General features: G+C 44.1%; 1 protein-coding gene across 1 annotated transcript in view; it reads right to left on the reverse strand.

Annotated features, from left to right (window-relative positions):
• Positions 1-363: 363 nt before the first annotated feature.
• si:dkey-28b4.8 (sarcoplasmic/endoplasmic reticulum calcium ATPase 2) overlaps positions 364-20,949 on the reverse strand; it is a 40,674-nt gene continuing 20,088 nt past the window's right edge. The window contains exons 14-24 of the mRNA XM_056585202.1: positions 19,928-20,053; positions 19,218-19,457; positions 18,605-18,716; positions 11,368-11,609; positions 10,465-10,685; positions 9,955-10,157; positions 9,574-9,659; positions 9,225-9,358; positions 1,210-1,327; positions 953-1,087; positions 364-559 (exon numbers count right to left, since the gene is read on the reverse strand). Coding sequence (XP_056441177.1) covers positions 386-559; positions 953-1,087; positions 1,210-1,327; positions 9,225-9,358; positions 9,574-9,659; positions 9,955-10,157; positions 10,465-10,685; positions 11,368-11,609; positions 18,605-18,716; positions 19,218-19,457; positions 19,928-20,053 — 1,791 coding nt within the window. The 3' untranslated portion in view covers positions 364-385. The remainder of the gene's footprint in view (positions 560-952; positions 1,088-1,209; positions 1,328-9,224; positions 9,359-9,573; positions 9,660-9,954; positions 10,158-10,464; positions 10,686-11,367; positions 11,610-18,604; positions 18,717-19,217; positions 19,458-19,927; positions 20,054-20,949) is intronic.

Consider the following 20,949-nt stretch of genomic DNA (forward strand, 5'->3'; position numbering starts at 1 on the left):
GTGTGTATGATCTTATGTTTGTGTGCATGTTTTACTTTGACATTACATCATCATTCCCCACCCCACTACGTCCCACTCTCTCTGGACCAGTGGCTATAATGACCAGCAAACAACCTCCCATTTTGTCAACAGATCTTAAGCACTTTACTTTCCTTCTTAACAATATCGAGTCTGTGTGTTTCTGCTAGGATGAAATGCATTTTTTATATGTTCTTAACATCCTGGTTCCCCCGGCTTGTCCCTCTTCCTTCCTTGTCCCCTTTGCTTCAGCATTAGGATCCCATCCTCACCTTCATCCTAATCTTTCGGAATATATTATGAAATATCCCATGAATCCCACCCCATGAATCAGACCCCCCCCTCTCCTTTTATGCTCGCTCAGTCTTCATTCCCAGAAGATGTTGGTGATGTCAGAATCCAGACTGTAGATCCAGACCAATAGCGGCACAGAGATGAAGACGAAGGACCATGACACGCCTCTCATTGGCCGGCTGACCCTCGTCGTCATTGCTTCCATTAGTCCCGCCCCTCTCATCCTCTGGAGCTCCTCCTCATCCTCCTGTATCACAGGGAAGTGAATCATGGCAGACGTTAGCAAACAGAGACAGAATGCGTGATGTTTAGTACAGCGCGAGTCAGACAGGGTCTGGGCTTTAATGAAGCAATAGTAGATGAAGAACATGTTCAATGAAGTAGAAATGTCAATATAAATACATTTTTAAGTTATGAATGATCTAGACAGGATTAACCTGCCCTGGACTCATGTGTATGAATACAGTGATGCATAGTAATGAAGAATATGTATATTAAGTGCGAACTCTAGATTATTGTAAAAACATGATGGATGGTGGATTGAGTTTGTGTGTACATTGCTTCAAGACCCCTTCTAAATCCAATTACTCAAACAAGTCAAACAAGCAAAACAGACCGACAGGATGTTTGGCTGACTGACCAGAAGCTGGTTGCCAGGTTCGATATAGTTGCGAGCCAGAAACTTGAGTGCCTCATCCATGAAAATGACAGGAAGTGACATCTTCAGCACCACCACCCACTGGGTCCAGGACAGAGGACGGATCTGGAAGACGACCTGCAGGTGAGGAGGGGGAGAGAGAGGGGGAGTTACCCCAGAATCCAGAACGACGACTCTAGGCAAGTGATGGTGAAGTGCACAGTGAGACACGCCTGCATCGGCAGGATGTGATAACTCACAGGCAGCGGGTCTACGTAGAGGATAAGGAAGTGTAGGGCCATTGACAGACATATGGCTCCCACCAGCCACGGGTTGGACCAGGGAGGCATCTTCAACAGGGACTGGTTCTCTGACAGACTGGAGAAAAGGGCATTAACATTAGAACACAAATGAGTACTTCTCAGTAATACACACTTCACTGAAGATTAAACTAGTCGCACATTTTGAATTTAGATATAGTTGGACCTTTTATATGAATGTGTTTCCACATTTCAAATTGATATCAAGCTGTCCCTAATTCTGCACCATAGAGACATGAATCATTCAAACTAATGGCTGCACCCGAGTGTGTACTGTTGTAGTCCACTGCTGGAATCTAGGGTCTCCTCAGCTATTGCCCTGACGTGTGACCCAATACGGCTTATAACGGAGGACCCCACCTTTCCTCTACAGTATCTAGCAAAGTTCATCAAACTTATGTTTTATGTATACATTATAACAGAGGCCAAATAGCAAAGACATTGTCAAACCATAATACAAGATTCAATAAAATAATTAACATAGAGGGGTTGTATTCAGATACACACAAGTTGTCAAAGGAGAGGGTAAGATAATAATGAAAAAAAAAAGAAAAGGAAAACGAAGCATGGGCGCCCTTTCTGCCGAAGGTCAACAATATCAACAGGAAGATAATCAATGAAAATATCATAAAAGGAGTTATCGTTACCCCTTTAATGTAGCATTGAGGCATTCCATAGGAAAAACCTTAAAGGGGACCTATTCGACTTTTATGACCTATAAACATTGTTATAATGATTGATAGTCATGTTTAACCATACACAAAAAACGATGTTGATTTTCGGGAAACTCTCATCTCTCCTCTCATCTGGGCGCTTTCAGCATTCTCTGGCAACGCTCGGTTTCGTCCTTCTCCGCCCCCTCGCCCCCCTCCTGCCAACCCAACTCCGTTGTGATTGGTTACCTTCCTTGAAGCGCTCGAGCGGGCAGATTTGACCAGGCATATGGGGGCGCGGCAGGACTGCCTCTACGTAGATGATTTCCCGGAAATGTGAACAAGTGAATCGCAAACGTTGTCCCGAGTGTTTAGCGCTCTGCACAGCCACCCCAGACAGTCAGCAGGGAATACGTTGAAATGCATGTACGTCATTATTTGACACTTTAGTATGGTTAAACATGACTATCAATCATTATAACAACGTTTATAGGTCATAAAAGTCGAAAAAGCATAATAGGCCCCCTTTAGTCGTCTCTCGTTACCACTGTGTGACTGTGGGGGGTTTCAATTCAAACCCCTGGAAAATAACGCATTGTCTCGCTAGAAGCAGGAGATTACCCATTAAAGTCTGCTGTCCAGTGGATAAAGAGAGTTATTGTCTTGTAGGCATATTCAGGAGAAACAAGACTGGTTCAACTTTTGTGGTTTTGCAGAAAATTGAGCTAAGCTCCTTGGCAATGTTTTTCTAATACCTGGATATCAAGGAGAATTACCAGATAAAATAGTAGTACGTTTCTACTTCTTATTTAAATTTGATGCAAATGGGAGAAATCTGGGGATCAATCTTGTGTAAGAAGTGAGGTGTTTCGCTGTAGTCTCTGCAATATTCTGTATTGGCTCTCTCTGAGTCTATTACATGTAAATAACTTCTTAGCAGACTCGAAGGCCTCTGACAATATCTCAGCATCAAATTCAACCCCAATGTCCTTTTCCCATAATTCCCTATTTCCGTTTGCATTTACACAGTTAGCCGAGAAGAGTTTTTGATTAAAAAATGAGATTATTTTCTTATTGTTTAAGGCAGCTGAATTAAAATTGTGAGGGAAGCTTTCAATTTGACTGATTTGACTGTTGGGGGTATAAAATCTGATTTTACAAAATGCCTAACCTGAAGAAAAATGTGTCTGTGAGGTATTCTGTATTTAGTCTGAAGTTGTGTGAATGACATAAAATGATCACTTTCAAACAAGTCAGAAACAAATCTTAGGTCTTTTGAGCACCAGTCATCGAAAATACTCTTTCCTACACCAGGAGGGAAGGCTTTATTTAGAATTGAAGGTTGTAGCGTTGATGAGAAACCTCTTCGGCCCACGTGTTTAGCAATATCACGCCATACCTTAAGTATTTTAGATATGATAGGATTGTTTTAACCCCTGCTGAGATGTCAACCATTTTAATTTAAGTAAAGGGTAAAGGGAGAAGGGGGCACGACACCATGCATCCACAAGGCGATGTTTGATGTAGAAATTGCTTGAGCCAGCCTGAAATTATCCGAGCATGGCGGGCCCAGTTGTAATACAGAAAATTTGGAAATGCTTGACCCCCCTTATCTATTGGTAATTGCAAAGTTTTCATCTTTAATCTAGATTTCAATCCATGCCATATCAACTTTGAGAGAAATATTTCAATATCTAAAATGGTTGTTCTATTGATCTTAAGTGGAAGAATATGCATTGGGTATAATAGTCTGTGAAGTACATCCATCCTAATCAAGCTAATTCTACCCATCCATGATAGAGGGAGATTAAATCACCTGTTAAAGCCTGAATTTGACGATCTGAAGGGGAAATTGACAAGAGCCGCCCGGTCCCCAAAACACCCAGTGGCAAGGCCTTCGACTTGTCATAATTAATTTTGTACCCTGAAACATTCCAAATTGACTGATGATAATAAAAAAGGTATAGATCCTTCTGGATTGGTAATACACAGTAATATATCATCAGCATAGAGTGAAATTCTGTACTCAGTGTCTCCTAATATGACCCCCGACAGTTCTTGGTGTGTCCTAATAGTCTCTGCAAGAGGTTTGAGCGCAAGCGCAAATAATAGAGGGGAGAGGGGACAGCCTTGACGTGTACCTCTACCCAAGGGGAAGATGTCAGACATAGATCCATTTACCAGGACCCTCGCAGCTGGAGAGCTGAATAGAAGTTTAACCCACTCTGTGAAACCAGAACCCAACCCAAACCTATCGAGGACATCAAATAGATACTACCACTTCACCCGATCAAATGCTTTTTCAGCATCCAATGAGACATCAAGGACCCTATTGTTTGTACTTTGTGAGAGTTGTATTACATTAGGAAGCCGTCAAACATTAGAGTATGAATATCTGTTTGTATAAATCCTGCAGTCTTCTAGAAAGGAGTTTTGATAGAAAAAAAAAAAAGATCTACTCAGAGTAAACTAATAGGTCTGAAACTTGCACAGCAATCAGAAGGTTTATCTTTCTTTCAAATCAGAGAGATGTGTGCAAGATTTAGAGTTGGCGGAAGTGTGCCTCTTTCAGATGATTCGATAAACATGTTGGTTAGAGGTCCCACTACTAGCTTAGCCGTCTTTTTATAAAATTCAGGACCAAACCCTTCAGGGCCTGGAGATTTCCCACTCTGTAGGGATTTAATTGCCTCTAGGACTTCCTCTTCTGTAATTGGTCTACACAAATCATTTCTTTGATCTTCCGATAAGGTAGGGAGTTTTAACCCCTCAAAATATTTTTTTCTCGACATTGTAGTATTTTGACACTCAGAAGAGTGTCATCTCTGATTGATGGTATTGTGTAAGACCCTGCATGGCCTCCGGACAATCGAGCAAGGAGCCTGCCGGGTTTGTTACCAGATTCAAATAATACATGCTTGGCAAAAAATAGAGCTGATTCTGCTTTTTGAGTACAGCTGTAGAGGAGGATGTTTTAAAATCTATCCAGGGTAATAATTAACTGCTCCATTTGTAGTTGGTTTTTTAATGATATTTTTTCTCATTGCGGCTGTATAGGAAATGATGGCCCCTCTCAAGAAGGCCTTAACCGTTTTCCATAGGGTAGAAGCAGAAACATCAGGTGTGTCCTTTGTGGAAATAAAAAGTTCCCACCGTGTTTCTAAGTATGTTAAAAATGTAGGATTGCTAAGAAGATATGGGTTCAAATGCCATGTCTTGATATCAGGGGTGCAACGGATCACAAAGCTCACGGTTCGGATCGGGTCACGGTTTTTGAGTCACGGGTCGGATCATTTTCGGATCAACAACAACAATAAAGATAACAAGACAAATGTGACTTTAAATAAAATCTTTTAACTGTGTAAAAACAAAATAAAGTGAAAAATTAGGTAATAATCCTGCTTCCTTTAAGCATGGTCAATATTTAAAAAATGTGCAATTTGAGATTTGCAATATTCATTCTTTTTAACATGGATAGGTTAGTAAATAATCCCTAACCCTGGATTTACAATTCAGGATGTCTGCATTGTCTGGGGAGTTTGTCTGCATTGCCAAGGCAATGCAGACATCCTTATCTTCTTTTTTTTAGTTTGGTAGCGAAATACTGTTTCTGTGGTGTTTTATTTGGCATTTTGTAAATCCATTGATTTCGGTTGGGAGACTCATGCTCATTGCAAGCGGGGTTGGTTTTAGTCTTTTCGCTCGGTTCTAGCCCTACTGTTGATACGCGAAAAGACTACAACCAAACCTAAAGACGTCCGGTTCCGGTTCCGGTTTACGTTTCAATGGGATTTACGGAACGCCAAATAAAACACAACAGAAACTGTATTTCACTACGATACTTGATGATGTTGTTAATACCGGAATTGTCCTCTAAACATGCGCTGATCACGTCAACGCACAACTTTTTTTTTTAATCAGCCGATCCGCGGATCACTTGCGTCCCGAACCGTGATGGTTGATCCGTACGGATCACGGGAAACCCGTGAACCGTTGCACCACTACTTGATATTTGGTCATAGTAGGGTGGAAGGAGTTCAATAGTGACTGAGGAATTGTCTGAGATGGCAGAGGTGTTAATATCACAGGTTTTGGTCCTATCCAGGATCGATCATGAGACAAAAATATAATCAATTCTTGAGAATGAGTGATGGGGTTGAGAGAAAAATGTAAAGTCTTTCTCTAGTGGATTCATGATCCTCCAAGCATCCAGAAGGCCTAAATCTGAGCATAGCTCCTTTGTGGCTCGAGCCATTTTAGAGGGAGGTAGGGTTTTAGGTGGGCTATGATCCATATTAGGGCCAGACAACAGTTAGAACTAACGCCAACTTCCACTTGAGGCTAAAGCCATTCCATCAACGCAGTTCAGCCACGCCTTGCTCAGGTTAGTTCAAGCCAAGCTTACGTTATCGTGGATTAAGCGCACTCACAAGATATGCAACCAGCCCAGAACTGTGAATGTGAATCATGGATCAAATGTCCGAAAAGGCCCGAGCGGGATCTTTGGCTGCCTGCCGAGAAAATCACCTGAATGGAATTTATGTGGCTGACAATTTTCCATGCAGCAGTGTCTTTGTCATTGTGACAAAGGCTTCACTATCAGTAACATTAATATTATCATAAACTTTAACATTGGTTTTTGCAAGTTAGATTTCAGTTCTACGGATATTGTAAGACATATTTTTTATATAAAAAGTTAATTGCCTAATTTCTCTGATATAAAAAGGTAATTACAAAAATATGGCAACGCCAAGAATTCAATGACGTACTCAGGACGTTAACTCTGGTCGCCCATACTACAGGGCTAATGCTAGACCACTCACCCAACTGCTGGTTCCCAGTTTTCATAGAATACATCTATTTGTCTAAAAATGTGTTGAGATAATATCCTGGATAACAATAGATAGCAATTAATTTAACTATTTTATTTGCATTATTTCATCTTAGACTCTTAGTGAAAATATAGGCTGTTTGTACTTCATATATGTACATTTATGACAAAATCGTGAGGACTAGGCTTGCCGGAACCTTCTGATGGTACACTTGTTCCGACAGATTGACTTCTCTAAAACACAGATCAAGTAAGCCTGACAGTTAACCTGTTACTGACCAGGTTAATTTGGTCGGATAAATTGCCATGGTTCCTTAGCGGAGATTCCCTGAAATCACGTTAATGGAACGCAACTCTAGCTGAAAGTAGCGAGGCTAAGCGAAATAAGCCCGGCTTTGCCTTTAGCTTGGTTGATCGAATAGCCCTCTCTCTGGATGACTTTATCAAGTGTAAACATAAGATGTTTGTGGATTAGTATTGCTACCCCTCTGCTTTTTGAGTGGAATAATGAATAAGGGATTTGACCAACCCAGTCTCGCTTTACTTTAAATTTTCAAGATCAGTGGGGTGGGTCTCTTGTAATAGGGCAACTTGCACCTTATCTTTCTTAGGCATGGAAAGTATTTTACGGCTTTTCACCACATTATTTATACCTTTGACATTTAGTGTAATGATTTTTGTGTAACTCATTATGTAGATTCTATTCATGTAACAAATACAAATGATCCATTCCAAACAAAGAAACAACCCATTAGGAAAAATCTTCAATTTAGTATAAATCAGCAGATAAACTGTGTAGTCATAAACATAAATATGTCCATCCCCTAAATATGGGAGAACACAAATAACCTTCTTCATGCCCAAAAAACAATACTAATGTGAAAACAGTGCATAAAGGTCATGAAAAAACAAAAACAAAATAAAATAAAGAGCTACCCAGTGGGTAGTGATATATTTAGAACCCTAAATTCAAGTAAAATAAAGTTTTATGTTTGAACCAAAGCGGCTTCTGACAGATTCTATCCCAGTGTGTTAAGAAAGCATTCCGCATCTTTCCGTGCTTCAGACTTGTGTTCTGTGCCATTATGGTTGACAGATAGTGTGACCGGAAAGCGCATGTTGAAACGAATGAGTTTGACAATCAAAGCCTGACACACGTTGTTGAAGGCCCGGCGCTTCTCTAGAACCGCAGCAGACAGGTCCTGATGGATGAAGATCCGCTGTCCTTCGTGTTCCAGATTGGGCTTTGCCCAATCTGGAACACAAAGTACCTTTAGCCTTGTGTTATCCCTGGAGTTCTGGAGCTTGATGATCACCGGACGTGGGTGCGGGACGTGGGTGCGGGACATGGGTGCGGGACATGGGTGCGGGCCGAGGTTGTGGTGGGCACGGTCGATTTTTATCCAGTTCTTAAGCTAAGGCCACACTGCACGCGTTTTTCGGGTTAAAAAACATGCATAATGCGCCTAACTTGACGCCTCATCATTGTGTGTCACAAAAATGGTTCAACACGCCTAATGCGCCTGTGGCTGCGTTGGATTTAGGAGTCCGAGGTAGGAAACCCAAACGCCACCGTGTTTGGGTGCATGATAGAGTTTAGATCGGGTTAGATTAAATAATCTCGGATATAAATAACAATAATCGGGTTAAATAACTTCACATGGTGTGTCCGGTGTGTTTCCAGCATTCGTAGTGTTGATCAGCGGAGATATAGTCCGCCAAGACGTTGAGGTTGCTTAGCAACCAGAGACGCTGTCCATGCACGTGAATGGAGTGTTCCCTCTTCGTCATAACTATCAAACCAAACATCCTTCACATTCACAGAGCGAACATTATGAAAGCAAAATGCACATTTCTCGCTGAAAATGTTTACATAAACGCTTTTAATGGCGTACCTATTTTACCATTTCCACCCAGAATAAAGAAAGATGTCCGCCATATGCTTCTGTGCAAGCGTCACTACTCTCTGCCAGTGACGTCGGGTCAAGCTCCACGCTGGTCGGCTATCGCGGCTAAGCGTCACGCAAAGGCGCGTCAAAAGTTAGATTTTTTGCGTGTTGGTGCGTTGGGCGCGTTGGTGCGTCATTACGTGCGTATGCCGCGTCTAACGCCGCGTCTAACGCCTCTAACGCGCCGCTTTAACGCGTCTACCCGCCTAAACCAATGGTTCCCTATGCCGATTTTCAACGCCAACGCGCCTGCAGTGTGGCTTACCTTTAGTGCCAGGGTCTGTTCCCATGTCAAGCACGGTCGGAAGCCTACTAGCAAATCATTTCTGTGCTGAAGCATCACAATGACTCGGCCAATAGAGGAGGTGATCTGAGATGATCATCTCCTCATCTCCACCCCACCTCCACAACGTCTCCCTCTTACCTACGTCAAGTAGCATAAGTAACGGTTCTTCAAATGTAGCTTTAGCTCAGGTATGAGATATGAGACAGGGGGAACCCGGAAACCTGATCTGTTCCTACCTGTTCAGGGCATTGCACATCTCTATGGTGACCAGGACAGACAGCGCCATGGTCATCGGGTAGGGGGACTCAAACACAGAGCACTGCACACCGGCAAATTCACTGTGGCCTTCGCTGCACTGCAGGTAGTGGGACTGAAACAGCGGGAAAAAGACAGAGAGAGAGAGAGAGAGAGAGAGAGAGAGAGAGAGAGAGACAGAGAGAGAGACAGAGACAGAGACAGAGACAGACATGACAGAGAGAGACAACAGGTATTGTCACTTGATGTGGTATAATTCTATAATACTATTTTCTATTGAGAGGGCCTTAGATGGTCTCACTTTTGAAGTGAGGAGATGTGGTTATTTACCAGCTGGTAGAAGGACAGTTTGGGGCCATCGTGGGCGGCCATGAACCACCAGGCAGCAGCTCCCACTGTGGCTGCCCCCACATAGCCTGGAAAGGGAAATACATCCGTGAGAGTGAGTGTGTGTGTGTGTGTGTGTGTGTGTGTGTGTGTGTGTGTGTGTGTGTGTGTGTGTGTGTGTGTGTGTGTGTGTGTGTGTGTGTGTGTGTGTGTGTGTGTGTGTGTGTGTGTGTGTGTGTGTGCGTGTGTGTGTGCGTGTGTGTGTGTTGCATGCTCCAATACCAGTTTTCCCATGCTAATTATTAGCCCCAGTATTGACCAATCACAAGCAGTATAGGTCCTATCCATTATCGATAAGCAGTAACAATATTTGAATGGAATTACATCCAATGATGAGGTAGCGGCAGAACAGCCAGCCGGATATCAGCGGCTCCTTGGGGGTGCGTGGGGCGCGGGACATGATGTCCAGGTCGGGGGGGTTGAAGCCCAGGGCGGTTGCCGGGAAGCCGTCGGTGACCAGGTTGACCCACAGCAGCTGGACGGGGATGAGCGCCTCGGGCATGCCCAGCGCCGCCGTCATGAAGATGCTGCAGAACCAGGGTGACAGAAACACCACCGCACGTGGTTAGTCAATACTGGGAGATTCAGCGAGTTCTGAACCGTCATTCACATAATCATTGGCCCTGTCACTGCATGTCCTCTGAAAGTGCTCAGATTATACCCTAACTTTTCGGAAGGAACCCTGCAGAGAAATACCTAAATAATACTTATGTAGTCCTTCCCAACTTCAAAATACAGTACCAACAGTTTTGAGACTTCTTAACTAAAGCAACGTACATGGTGGCACGGCCACTCCTGCAGTGAAATTGTGCTACTGGGACTGACGGTCCTCACCAGACTACCTCCCCTATGTTGGAGGAGATGAGGTATCTGATGAACTGCTTCATGTTGTTGTAGATGGCGCGGCCCTCCTCCACCGCCGCCACTATGGTGCTGAAGTTGTCGTCAGCCAGGATCATCTCCGACGCCGACTTTGCCACGGCCGTGCCGCTGCCCATGGCGATGCCGATCTCCGCCTTCTTCAGTGCCGGAGCGTCGTTCACGCCGTCTCCCGTCTGATTGGTCGGGAGGCAAGCAGCAGCAGCAGCAATTGTTTAAAGATAAACCAAAGCATTTTAATCCATTTCAGATTGAGAGTGGTGTAGCGGGTCACATGGTAGTGCTATGGCTTGATCCCAGTCCAAATCTAGAAATGCACGCTGTTTTAGGACGTAGGATAAGACGTAAATATGGAATGGCCCTCAACTGGGTGGTTGGGATGATCATCGTACGGACTTTCCTGGACCAGTCAAACCCTAGATGCTCAACAGACCAACTGGTCCGTGTGCTGATCCCTCTCATGAATCACGTCATGATTGTGGATTAACCATAGAGCGGGCGTGGGCAGTTTGGGATCAGCTTCTTCAAGAAACGCTAACCAAATACAAGATACGGGGGGTTTGCACCTTTTGTAGAGCCTAGAGAACAGTTACTGATTGGACGGCCTCTGTAGGGCCCCCCTTGTATGCGTTTTTTCTCTTGAAAAACAGCATTCATGTCCCATACTTGTTTGGGAAAAAGGGCTCTGAAACTACATCTAGATTACAGCTAAATGTACATCTAAATCTTCTTCAGCATTAGCTTTTGGTCCAGAAGGTCTTGAACTGAAACCCAACTAGTCCCAATAAAGGCGCTGCGATGTGATCTAGATACAGTTGGTTGTAGGGTCTAGACCGGTCTCCTGGGCCAGAGGCTCACCATGGCGGTGATCTCGTTCAGGCTCTGCAGGTACTCCACGATGCGGCTCTTGTGGGCCGGCTCCACACGGGCAAAGCAGCGCGTGTTGCGGCAGGCCTGGCGCTGGAGGTGGGGAGGCAGCTCGTCAAACTCTCTGCCCGTCAGCCCCACGCCGAAGGGGGAGGCGGCGCCCTCCGCCTCCTCCTGCTCCGTGATGATACCCACGCGCCGGCAGATGGACAGGGCCGTGCCCTTGTTGTCACCTGGGGGGAGACGCCAGGGGAGCATCTCAATGAGCCGTGCCTGTTTACTGACGCACAGACCTGTTTAACATGCAATTTACTGTATCACAAGGAAGTGAAACAACACAATGGGGTAATACAGCAGGAACTGTTGGAGCAGCCTCCTCCTCCCTGAAATGTACTCGTGGGTTAGTACACAGGGTATTGTGCTCTCTGGTGTTAAAGTAACACCAGAGGGTTAGTACACAGGGTATTGTGCTCTCTGGGTTAAAAGTAACACCAGAGGGTTAGTACACAGGGTATTGTGCCCTCTGGTGTTAAAGTAACACCAGAGGGTTAGTATACAGGGTATTGTGCCCTCTGGTGTTAACATAAGGCAGTTTAATATGAGTGTTATAGGACACAATGTGCTTGGTGAGCATCATCGTTCTCTTCAGATATACAGGGTGGATCTTTGACACCAGTAGAACAACATCTCAACTAGCCTGGCTGAAATGTGCCTATAGTTGGGTCATCTATAGAAGTTCCGTGACCGTGGAGAGCAAAGGTTTGTTCCTCACTGGATGTGTCATCTATAAAGGTTAAATAAAACAAAAATGTGGGGAAATTTTGGGAGAGCCCTATATCCAAAATGGCTGCAGTCAGCCAAAATGGAAATTAACTTTTAATGGTTTGGCCCACAGTGCTGCATAATGCATGGTTTCTGAGACTATTTGAGTCAAGAAATTCACAAATTATGTAGATTTATTGATTTGACCTATTTTTGACCTTCAAATACAAGATGACTGCCACTTTTGGCTCTTTAAATGTCAATTTTTCAAAATCCTCATAGAGCCTTAATATTAGGCTAAAAAGAAAGTTCTGCTCATACTGAGTTCAGTTATGGACAGTAAAATTACAAGTAGCATATGCAGAAGTCATCTCAAAGTTATAAAAGATCATGGTTGGTGGTTGATGAGCAACAAACTTTGCTGATGTTATGAGTTACCTGAACTGTGTTGATCAATTGGTCTCTTCATTTCATTATGAACTGGAAAATAATGAATACTTCTCAATTGCATAAAATATCTCTAAAGTTGTCCTTCTGCAGTAATTCGTTAAAAAATCGTTAAAATCGTTCAGCTCATGGCAGAGAATACGCAAAAAAAGGACATTGTCCCAATCCTCAGCGCTTTCCAACAACAGATGTCCCAGATCAATGCTGTTTAGAAGAGATTCAAAGGCTCTGGAATGGCAGACACTCTGTTTACAGAAGGGGTAGTAGTGGAGGGTTCTGTAGACCAAGCACTACGAGGGAAGCACTACAGGCGGGGTATGCGCTGCATCCAGCTGTGGAGAGAGGCTCTAATAGATAAACGGCTAGCAAAGATTCTTGAGCATGAAGAGCTATCAGAGGACATCAAAGAGAATCTCAAGACCCTGCGCAATGCACTCACTGAAACTCCGGAGGACCTTACAGAAAGCTCACAAGGATCTTGAGGAGGATGGTGATGTAAAGGAGCTGATCTACAGAGTTTATGAGAAACCTGGCACAGACATGGGGGACTTTTGGCTCTCGTTCCTGGAGATGATCGACCCACTTGTACAATGTCTTAATGCATGTCATGCAAGAAATAGTACCTAGTGTCAACATACAACATGCTGCCTTGACTGATGGCATACGACAACCATGATTATGGAAGGTGGTTGCCAGATTATTGGGCAATAATCTCCTCGCTGTCAGATGAGAGAATGGCATTCTTCAACATTCACTTCATCCAGTCAATGACAGGGCTACCTTACTCCTGTCGGCCACTCGACCTTTGGATAGAAACAACCATGAATCTGAACTCGGATGGATTCAGCTTCTACAGAATGAGGAGCAACAGTTCTCAACAACAAGAAACGCAAACAATGTTGCAAGGGTGAAGTCTTCTGTGAAGCAGAGCCTCAAGTGCCAGCGCCGTCACAGGAAGCATGTTGAATGCCAGCCAGCAAGGATGAAGAAGGATGAGCAGGCAGTTCAAGACCTGATGGCATGCATGAAGGATTTTGCGGAGCCCCTTGACACGTCGCTACAGTCTGTCCTGGGAGCCTCACCGGTTAGTGCATGACCTAAAGACTGCAATTCCAGATGGCCAAGCTTAGGTTGAAACCTTCCTGCAAGAGCGAGTGTTCGCAAAGATCAAGCCTCTCACTGCAACCATCCACAGGAATAAGAGGCACAATTTCACTGGAGAAATTATCTGTACACCATCTGGTGCTCATATGATGGTTGCCCATATGGAGAGATCGGGGCTGGCAACCCTAGTGGACCTTGCAGAGGGATCAGGAATGATCCAACTTGAGTCAGCCCTTGAGAGGAGAGTGACTAGGGAGTGCCTTTCACTCTACAATGTAGATGGGTCAATGTGCAAGACTGTGAAGAGAGTTGTTAGAGCTCTTCAAGCTAGACCCAGTAAGTGAAAAACCGAGAGACAACATTAGCCTTGTGGACATGGGGCTGATCTGGCGGCTTGCCACCCCCACACCTGAAGACCATGAGTCTCGGAAGCAGGAAGGTTCAGAGTACCACTGGGGTGACTACTTGGATAAAATCTGTGCTATGATCTTCTCTAACGCATATCTTATCATCCTTGTCAATGACATATATGACCTTCCTTTCAGCATCAAGGATGATGAGCACGATCGTTGTGCAGCAATACATCCAAAAGGCCCAAATGTTTTTCCCAAGCCCGAAGACAGGTTCCCAGGTGCTGCTAAGTTCAACCAACTCATGGTTAATTCTGGAAATAAGGTCAGACTACAGAAACTTGTAAAGGAACAGATGAAAAGACAAGCGGGTCATGTGCATGGGGACATCATATACTACAAGGGAGAAACGTCAACAAACCTGGGGTCTCATTTATAACCGTTGCGTATGCACAAAACGCGGCTGAAATTGGTGTACGTGACTTTCCACGCCAATGTTGTGATCTATAAAAAACCAACTTGACGGGAGAATGTGCGCAGCCCTAAGCAAACTCTGACCCATGCGTACGCATGGTTTGGAGGAAAAGGAGAATTGGCGACACAGATGGTGTGGTGGTGAACTGAAGTCAGACAGAAGAATTGTAGAGTGAGAAGAACGATTATGTTTTATCATCAGCCTTCATACATTTAATTTCAACCCATATCATGCGTTAAATCTATGTAATCAAAATAATTTAAGTCAACTGCGTTATTTATCAGTTATAACTGCAGAAACATCTCCTTAGAATAGAAACCAAAAAAATTCTCTATATTTAATCCTGTCACTCCATGCTGTCCACTGACGGCTCGACTGCATGGAATAAAGCATCTGTCCAACATGTGTCAATAACATATCATTTTTATGTGACACTGTAAACACATAATCAAATGTCAATTAAATCCCAAGTGTGGAAAACCACACTTTTGCCGTGCACAGGCAAGGGCGTTCACGAGGAATTGTGGCGCGACAAATTCGCTCGAGTTGAAATATTTCAACTTTGACGCGAATTTCATGTGATGACAGCCAATCAGCGTTCAACAGCGTGGCCACTGAGTCACATGTGTAACGTAACAGCAAATCAGATTATGATGTGTGGCGCGACCAGTGGCATCACTAGGCTGCTTTATTCGGGGCTAAAGCCCCGGATCTAATTTGATAAGCCCCGAATCTTTTTTGTTAAAAAAAGATTAGAAAAACCAAAAATATTAGATTTATTTTATATATTTTGCTGCATGCAGAGCCCGTGCCATATCCGCACGTCGCACATGCTCCCATTTGTTAGGACTCTTGCGTAGCTTACTTCTAGGAATTTCTGTTCTACTGCTCAAGTTTTTAAGCCATGAATTGATGAACTTGCATTGAAGAAAATATGTCCGTTTTCTGTGGGCTGTAAATAGGTCAATCTATGAGGCTAATTAGCATGCCAATATTGATGACTGATTGTGTCAAGTGTCTAAGGATGAATGCTAACATAATTTGTTTCCAACTTTTGCCTTAAGTTACAATTTAGCTAACTAGCTAGCTGCCCACCCTTTTCAATTCCAATGCTGGCTGTCATTTCATTACCAATGTTAAGTGTCATAAGAGTCATGATTCCTGAAAAAGAAATACCCAAAACATGTGATATGTTTTCAATTTGCAGAAAGTACGCAGGTTGTATACAATATATCCATAGATATGTTGTTTTTACTTTTTGGATTAAAAAGAAGACATGTAAGCAAACTCCATGCCGGCCCTTAGTGTGATTATCATTTCATCATGGAGTGGCCCTTTGTGAAAATGAGTTTGACACCCCTGATATAGGTAATGTAAGGTCTGTCTCACTTGTATTCATTTTACTCTGAAATAACTTGAATGGAACTTTAGATGTCTGGGGATAAGCAGCAGTCAGGTAGCTATTCAAAGCTATAATTACCTGCCTATTTTGTTTATTTAGGTAAAGCATTGTGAAAAAAAATGTTTGCGCAATGAAGTATACAACAAAATTTGCCGCACGCGCTTTGTACACGCACTGTCCTATTCCCTCTTGGGCTAAGCCCCGGATGTTTCAGAAACCTAGAAACGCCTCTGGGCGCGACAAAACTTCAGCGTTGTCGCCCGAAGTTTTGTCGCGCCACACATCATAATCTGTCGCTGTGCAAGTTTTGTCGAATTTGACGCGCCACAACAAGATGACCACCATTGCATGTCTTTACCTTTTGTGGAAGAGGGAGAGACGTCGGAGGACCTGACGCAGTATATTCATAATATTGTAATGACCACGGAAGAGGCAGTGAATGAAGTATTGAATAGACAGAGATTTATTAGATAGGCCTACCTAATAAACCGTTGGAACACACAAGACCGGAAACATAGAAACGCCGGTAAACAAACCCCGAGAAGCCCAATCCCTATTAGAGCTCCCCGCACTACGTCCATCCGGACGCGCACAGAGCTTTTGGCCGTGATATTATCTATACAAATATTATATTACATACTATTATATTATATATAGAGCTCCGGGAGTCGCAAACGGCAACATTCACTTTCTCCTCCATGCTGCAGTTCACCCCGGACTGCACTGCACTGAGTTTGACGGTTGAACGCTGATTGGCTGTTACGTCACACATGTGACTCAGTGGCCACGTTGTTGAACGCTGATTGATTGTCATCACGCGAAATTTGCGTCAAAGTTGAAATATTTCAAATCGAGCGAATTGTCGCGCCACAAATCCTCGTCAACGCGCTCGTCTGTGCACGGCGAAATTGTGGCGCGACTAATCAAAACTTGTCTGCGGTTTTCTCTCGCGAAAAATTCGTCCGGTACGCGTCTATACGTTCACTTTGTATGGGATCCTGTCGCCCCGTCGCGTTTGGTGTGACGCAGTTATAGTGAGGAAAATACGGTAAAAGTTATGCGTATTCACACGGTACGCCAGCTGTACCCTACATATAAACAATCAGTGGCTTGAAAAAGATTGTATGAGATTGCCGTTTCTCAATGTTCCTATATAGCCTATTATTATGTTATTGGAGAGTAGGCTATTGATATAAGAATCACAAACAAGCAAGAATAGAATAGAAACACACACACAAACGATCGGATGGATCCGACCGGGATTTCCGTTGCGATGGGTTTCCTCTATCAGCAACTTATACAATATAAACAAATGATATAAAACAAAACCCCTCTTTCATTTTTAAATAATAGTATGTAAATATTTTGAATGAATAGGCCTCCATTTTTGTTATACTTTTAAAATGTTCCTATGTAGCCTTTTATTGTAGCTTACATACTGATATTTTTTAAACATAGGAATGCGAAATGCATCCTGGGATATTTAACTGTCCCAAGTCAACACAAGTCACCTCCGATGCATCCTCGATGAAATGGCCAATTTAAGAACGCATCAAGAACGCTTCCGGGTTTTACGACAGTACATGACTTGATGCGTACTTTGAATAGGAACAGTACTTGGGCTACGACTGATGACGTTTCACAAGTACACAAGTACAGAAAAGAACGCAAATTGAGAAACAGCATTTTTTTTTTTTTCCATCTTGGCTGACAGCAGCCATTTTGGATATCAGGCTCCCTCATAATTTCCCCACATTTTTGTGAGGGGCACCCAAGATAATTTTTGTATTTAACCTTTATAGATGACAAATCCAGTGAGAAACAAACCTTTGCTCTACACCGTCACGGAAATTCTATAGATGACCCAACTACTAGCCATTTGGCCTCGGGCCAGCGTGGGGGAGCCATACTACGGTTCTGACTCTAAAGAACAGGGATAATAAACAAATTGTTCCTATTTGTTCCAAATCAGCTTTTATCATTTGAACACATGAATAGTTAAGAGTGCTAACAGGTAGATCATAGTTCCTGCCTGTACCAGACGACCACTGCTGCAGCCTGCCGTCTGTGTGGGCCTACAGAGCGGTAGGGTTTGCCCTCTGTCCACATAGAGTTGGAGCGCTGGGATGAGGCGCTGGGATGAGGCACTTGTTGGTTGGGAGAAGGAAGCGCTTCACACAGGGTTTTCACGTGATCGACTAGCATCGCGTAGTTTACGCTTTGTTTTATATTTGACGCATCATAAAGGGTCGGATGGACAGACTCCTCCATGTTTCTGCCTAAGGGTTGTGTCCCAAAACAGAAATTCCCTGTTGGACCCATTATCTTAAACACAGGACAAAACCAAAAGCCTAATCTAACAGGACCCATTGGTCCGAATCGGACCGAGAGTGGATCTGAAACCCACTGCCCTTCTCCAAACAGCTCTCAAGTGATCTATTTATAGAACGCAATGTGGCCGAAATCATCTACAGATAAAATGCTGATTTATCATTTCATATATTTTTTTCCCATCGACCAATCGATTGGTCGTAGAGTTGGTCACATTTCAGTGGACCAAGATGTTGTTTGCTTGACTACAGCCCTAGAGCAGATGCACAGAACCCTAACCCTGGTAAGTATCTCTACTGACCCCACAGAGGAGCAGACATGGTGCGCTGGGAGAGGGCCTCCAGCCAGCGGGATTACCTGTGATCATGATGACCCGTATGCCAGCCTGGCGACACATCCGCACCGCGCCCAGCACCTCCTTCCTGGGGGGGTCTAGCATGCCCACGCAGCCCACAAACGTCAAGTCCGACTGGGGAGAGCAGAGGGGAAAGAGTCCACCGTGTTCAAAACAAGGACCCCTTTCACATAAGAGCATGTGCTCATCGCAGACAGGGGGACCACGACAATACTGCACAGGCACAGCACTGAATGCAACCCATTACTGCACTTGCACAAAGGGTTTGCAAACAGAAAGAAATAATAAAATGAGCTATGATGAGAAATGGCTCCTATTAAACATCCAGCTGTAATCCTTCTTTCTATAATGATTCATTTTCATCAACATCAGTAGCACTCCATATATCTGATTGTTATGAAGACACCCCCCCCCCCCTCTCCCTCTCCCACCCTCTTTCTCCCTATCCTCATCTTCTCCCACCCTCTCCATCTTCCACCCTCTTTCTTCTTTTCCCATCCTCTCCCTCCATCATCCTCTCCAATCCTCTCCCCCTCCCTCTCCCATCCTCACCCTCTCCCACCCTCATCCTCCCTCTCTCTCACTCCCTCCCTCTTCCACCACCACACCACTGACCTCATAGTCTGCAAAGGTGGCCGAGTTCTCGAGGTTGAGGGAGCGGTGGTCCGGGGGGGTGTCCCTGGTTGCCATGGCAAGGCAGCGAAGCGTGTCCCTCCCCGAGGCCCACTCCCGCACGGTGGCCAGCACCTGCTCGCGGACGGCCGGGCTCAGGGGCACCCGGGTGGACACGGCGTCCGAACCCGTCCCACTGACCCGGATGTAGTTACAGCGCTCCAGCACGCTCTCTGGCGCCCCCTGATGGATAGGGAGGGGACAGGAAGTAACGGTACGTTAAAGATCCCATATCATGCTTTTTAAGGGTTAATAATTGCATTAGGGGGTACTACTATAATAAGGTTACATGCCTGTATGTAAGAAATAGCCCTTATTATTCTCACTGTTCATTTCTGCAAAACCAATTACAACACCTTTCAAAAACTTTGTTTTGTATCATGTCGCAATAAGGCCTCCCTCCCGAGTAGCCCAGCCTGCTGTGATTCGTCAGCAAGGCCACTTTGTTGAGATTGGTCGAAAGCTTTTCGTGTGTGTGGGCAAATTCACACTCCCGAGAAGTTGTGCACATTACGCGTAGCCGGGAGGCACGACTTCTGCACTTCAGCAACACACCCACTGCACACTATTATGGAAGTAAAGTTTGAGGGCAAAACAAGCTGTTTCACGCACTTATTGAAGGACGGAAGAGGATAAAAAGAGTCAGATCCAACCTTGATGAACATCTTGGCTCCTGTGGTGGAGCGGTTCTGCTTATTGGGTGAGCAGAAGACGGACATGGACTTCCTGTCCCTGGAGAACTCCAAGGTCAGCTCCTTCCTCATCAGCTGTTTGATCACCTGAAGGAGATCGGGGAGGTAGGTTCAGTGTTGTGCATCGTATATCTGAACCGATCAGGGGAGAGATGCTTTGATACAGAGGCAGGTGTCTCTCTATCAAAAGATATTCTCAGAGCATTTCACTCACTACCGGACGACGGATAAAGCCTGTATTTCCAACAAACGATACACAACTAATGACATATTATTGTTGTTAATACAACTAGAGGTTGAGCGTGCGCAACGCCCACGTGAAAACTCTAGTTATAGTAATATAGTGGTAATTGTTCAATGTAAAGTGTGGTAAAGTGTAGTATACTATGCAGGCAAATCAATTATTAAATAGCTTTTACTGTTATTCAGGGCTGAAAAGTGCATTGACATTTTAAAATGCAAGGCAACTACTATTGGTTAGTTGAAAATAATAATCATTGAGATTAAACATCTCTTCCAGTGTCCTGGCCAAGACAGGCAGACGTAGCCTACAGTCACACATAGCATACACACAAAACATAGGAAAATTAAAACAGTCTGCAGGGAGGAAGGGGGATATCAATATAGCAAGATAAGGAGGAGAGTGATGTTAAGTTTGAGCAACTAAGTGTAAAGACATTTCGGGAGGCTCAGGGAGGAGAGTAATATTACATTTGAGCAACAAAGTGTAGTCTTGTGGTAGACTCTATAGACATAATTCACCATACTGTTTTAATAACATATTTTCGTTGTGTTATAGGGACACTGTCTCTTTAAGATCACGTCACTTGTGTATTGATGTGCCGGTTGGCACAATGTTTGAATTGAACGTTTTTTATGTAATAAAATGAACGACCTGTTGTTGCTTGTCCTGGTCGAGAAATCATCTTCCCTTCTTTTATCACAATTTCTACAGTCTATAGGCAGAACGTCTTACCTAAGAG

Source organism: Gadus chalcogrammus, chromosome 3 (genome assembly GCF_026213295.1).
Source record: "Gadus chalcogrammus isolate NIFS_2021 chromosome 3, NIFS_Gcha_1.0, whole genome shotgun sequence".
Classification (NCBI taxonomy): Eukaryota; Metazoa; Chordata; class Actinopteri; order Gadiformes; family Gadidae; genus Gadus; species Gadus chalcogrammus.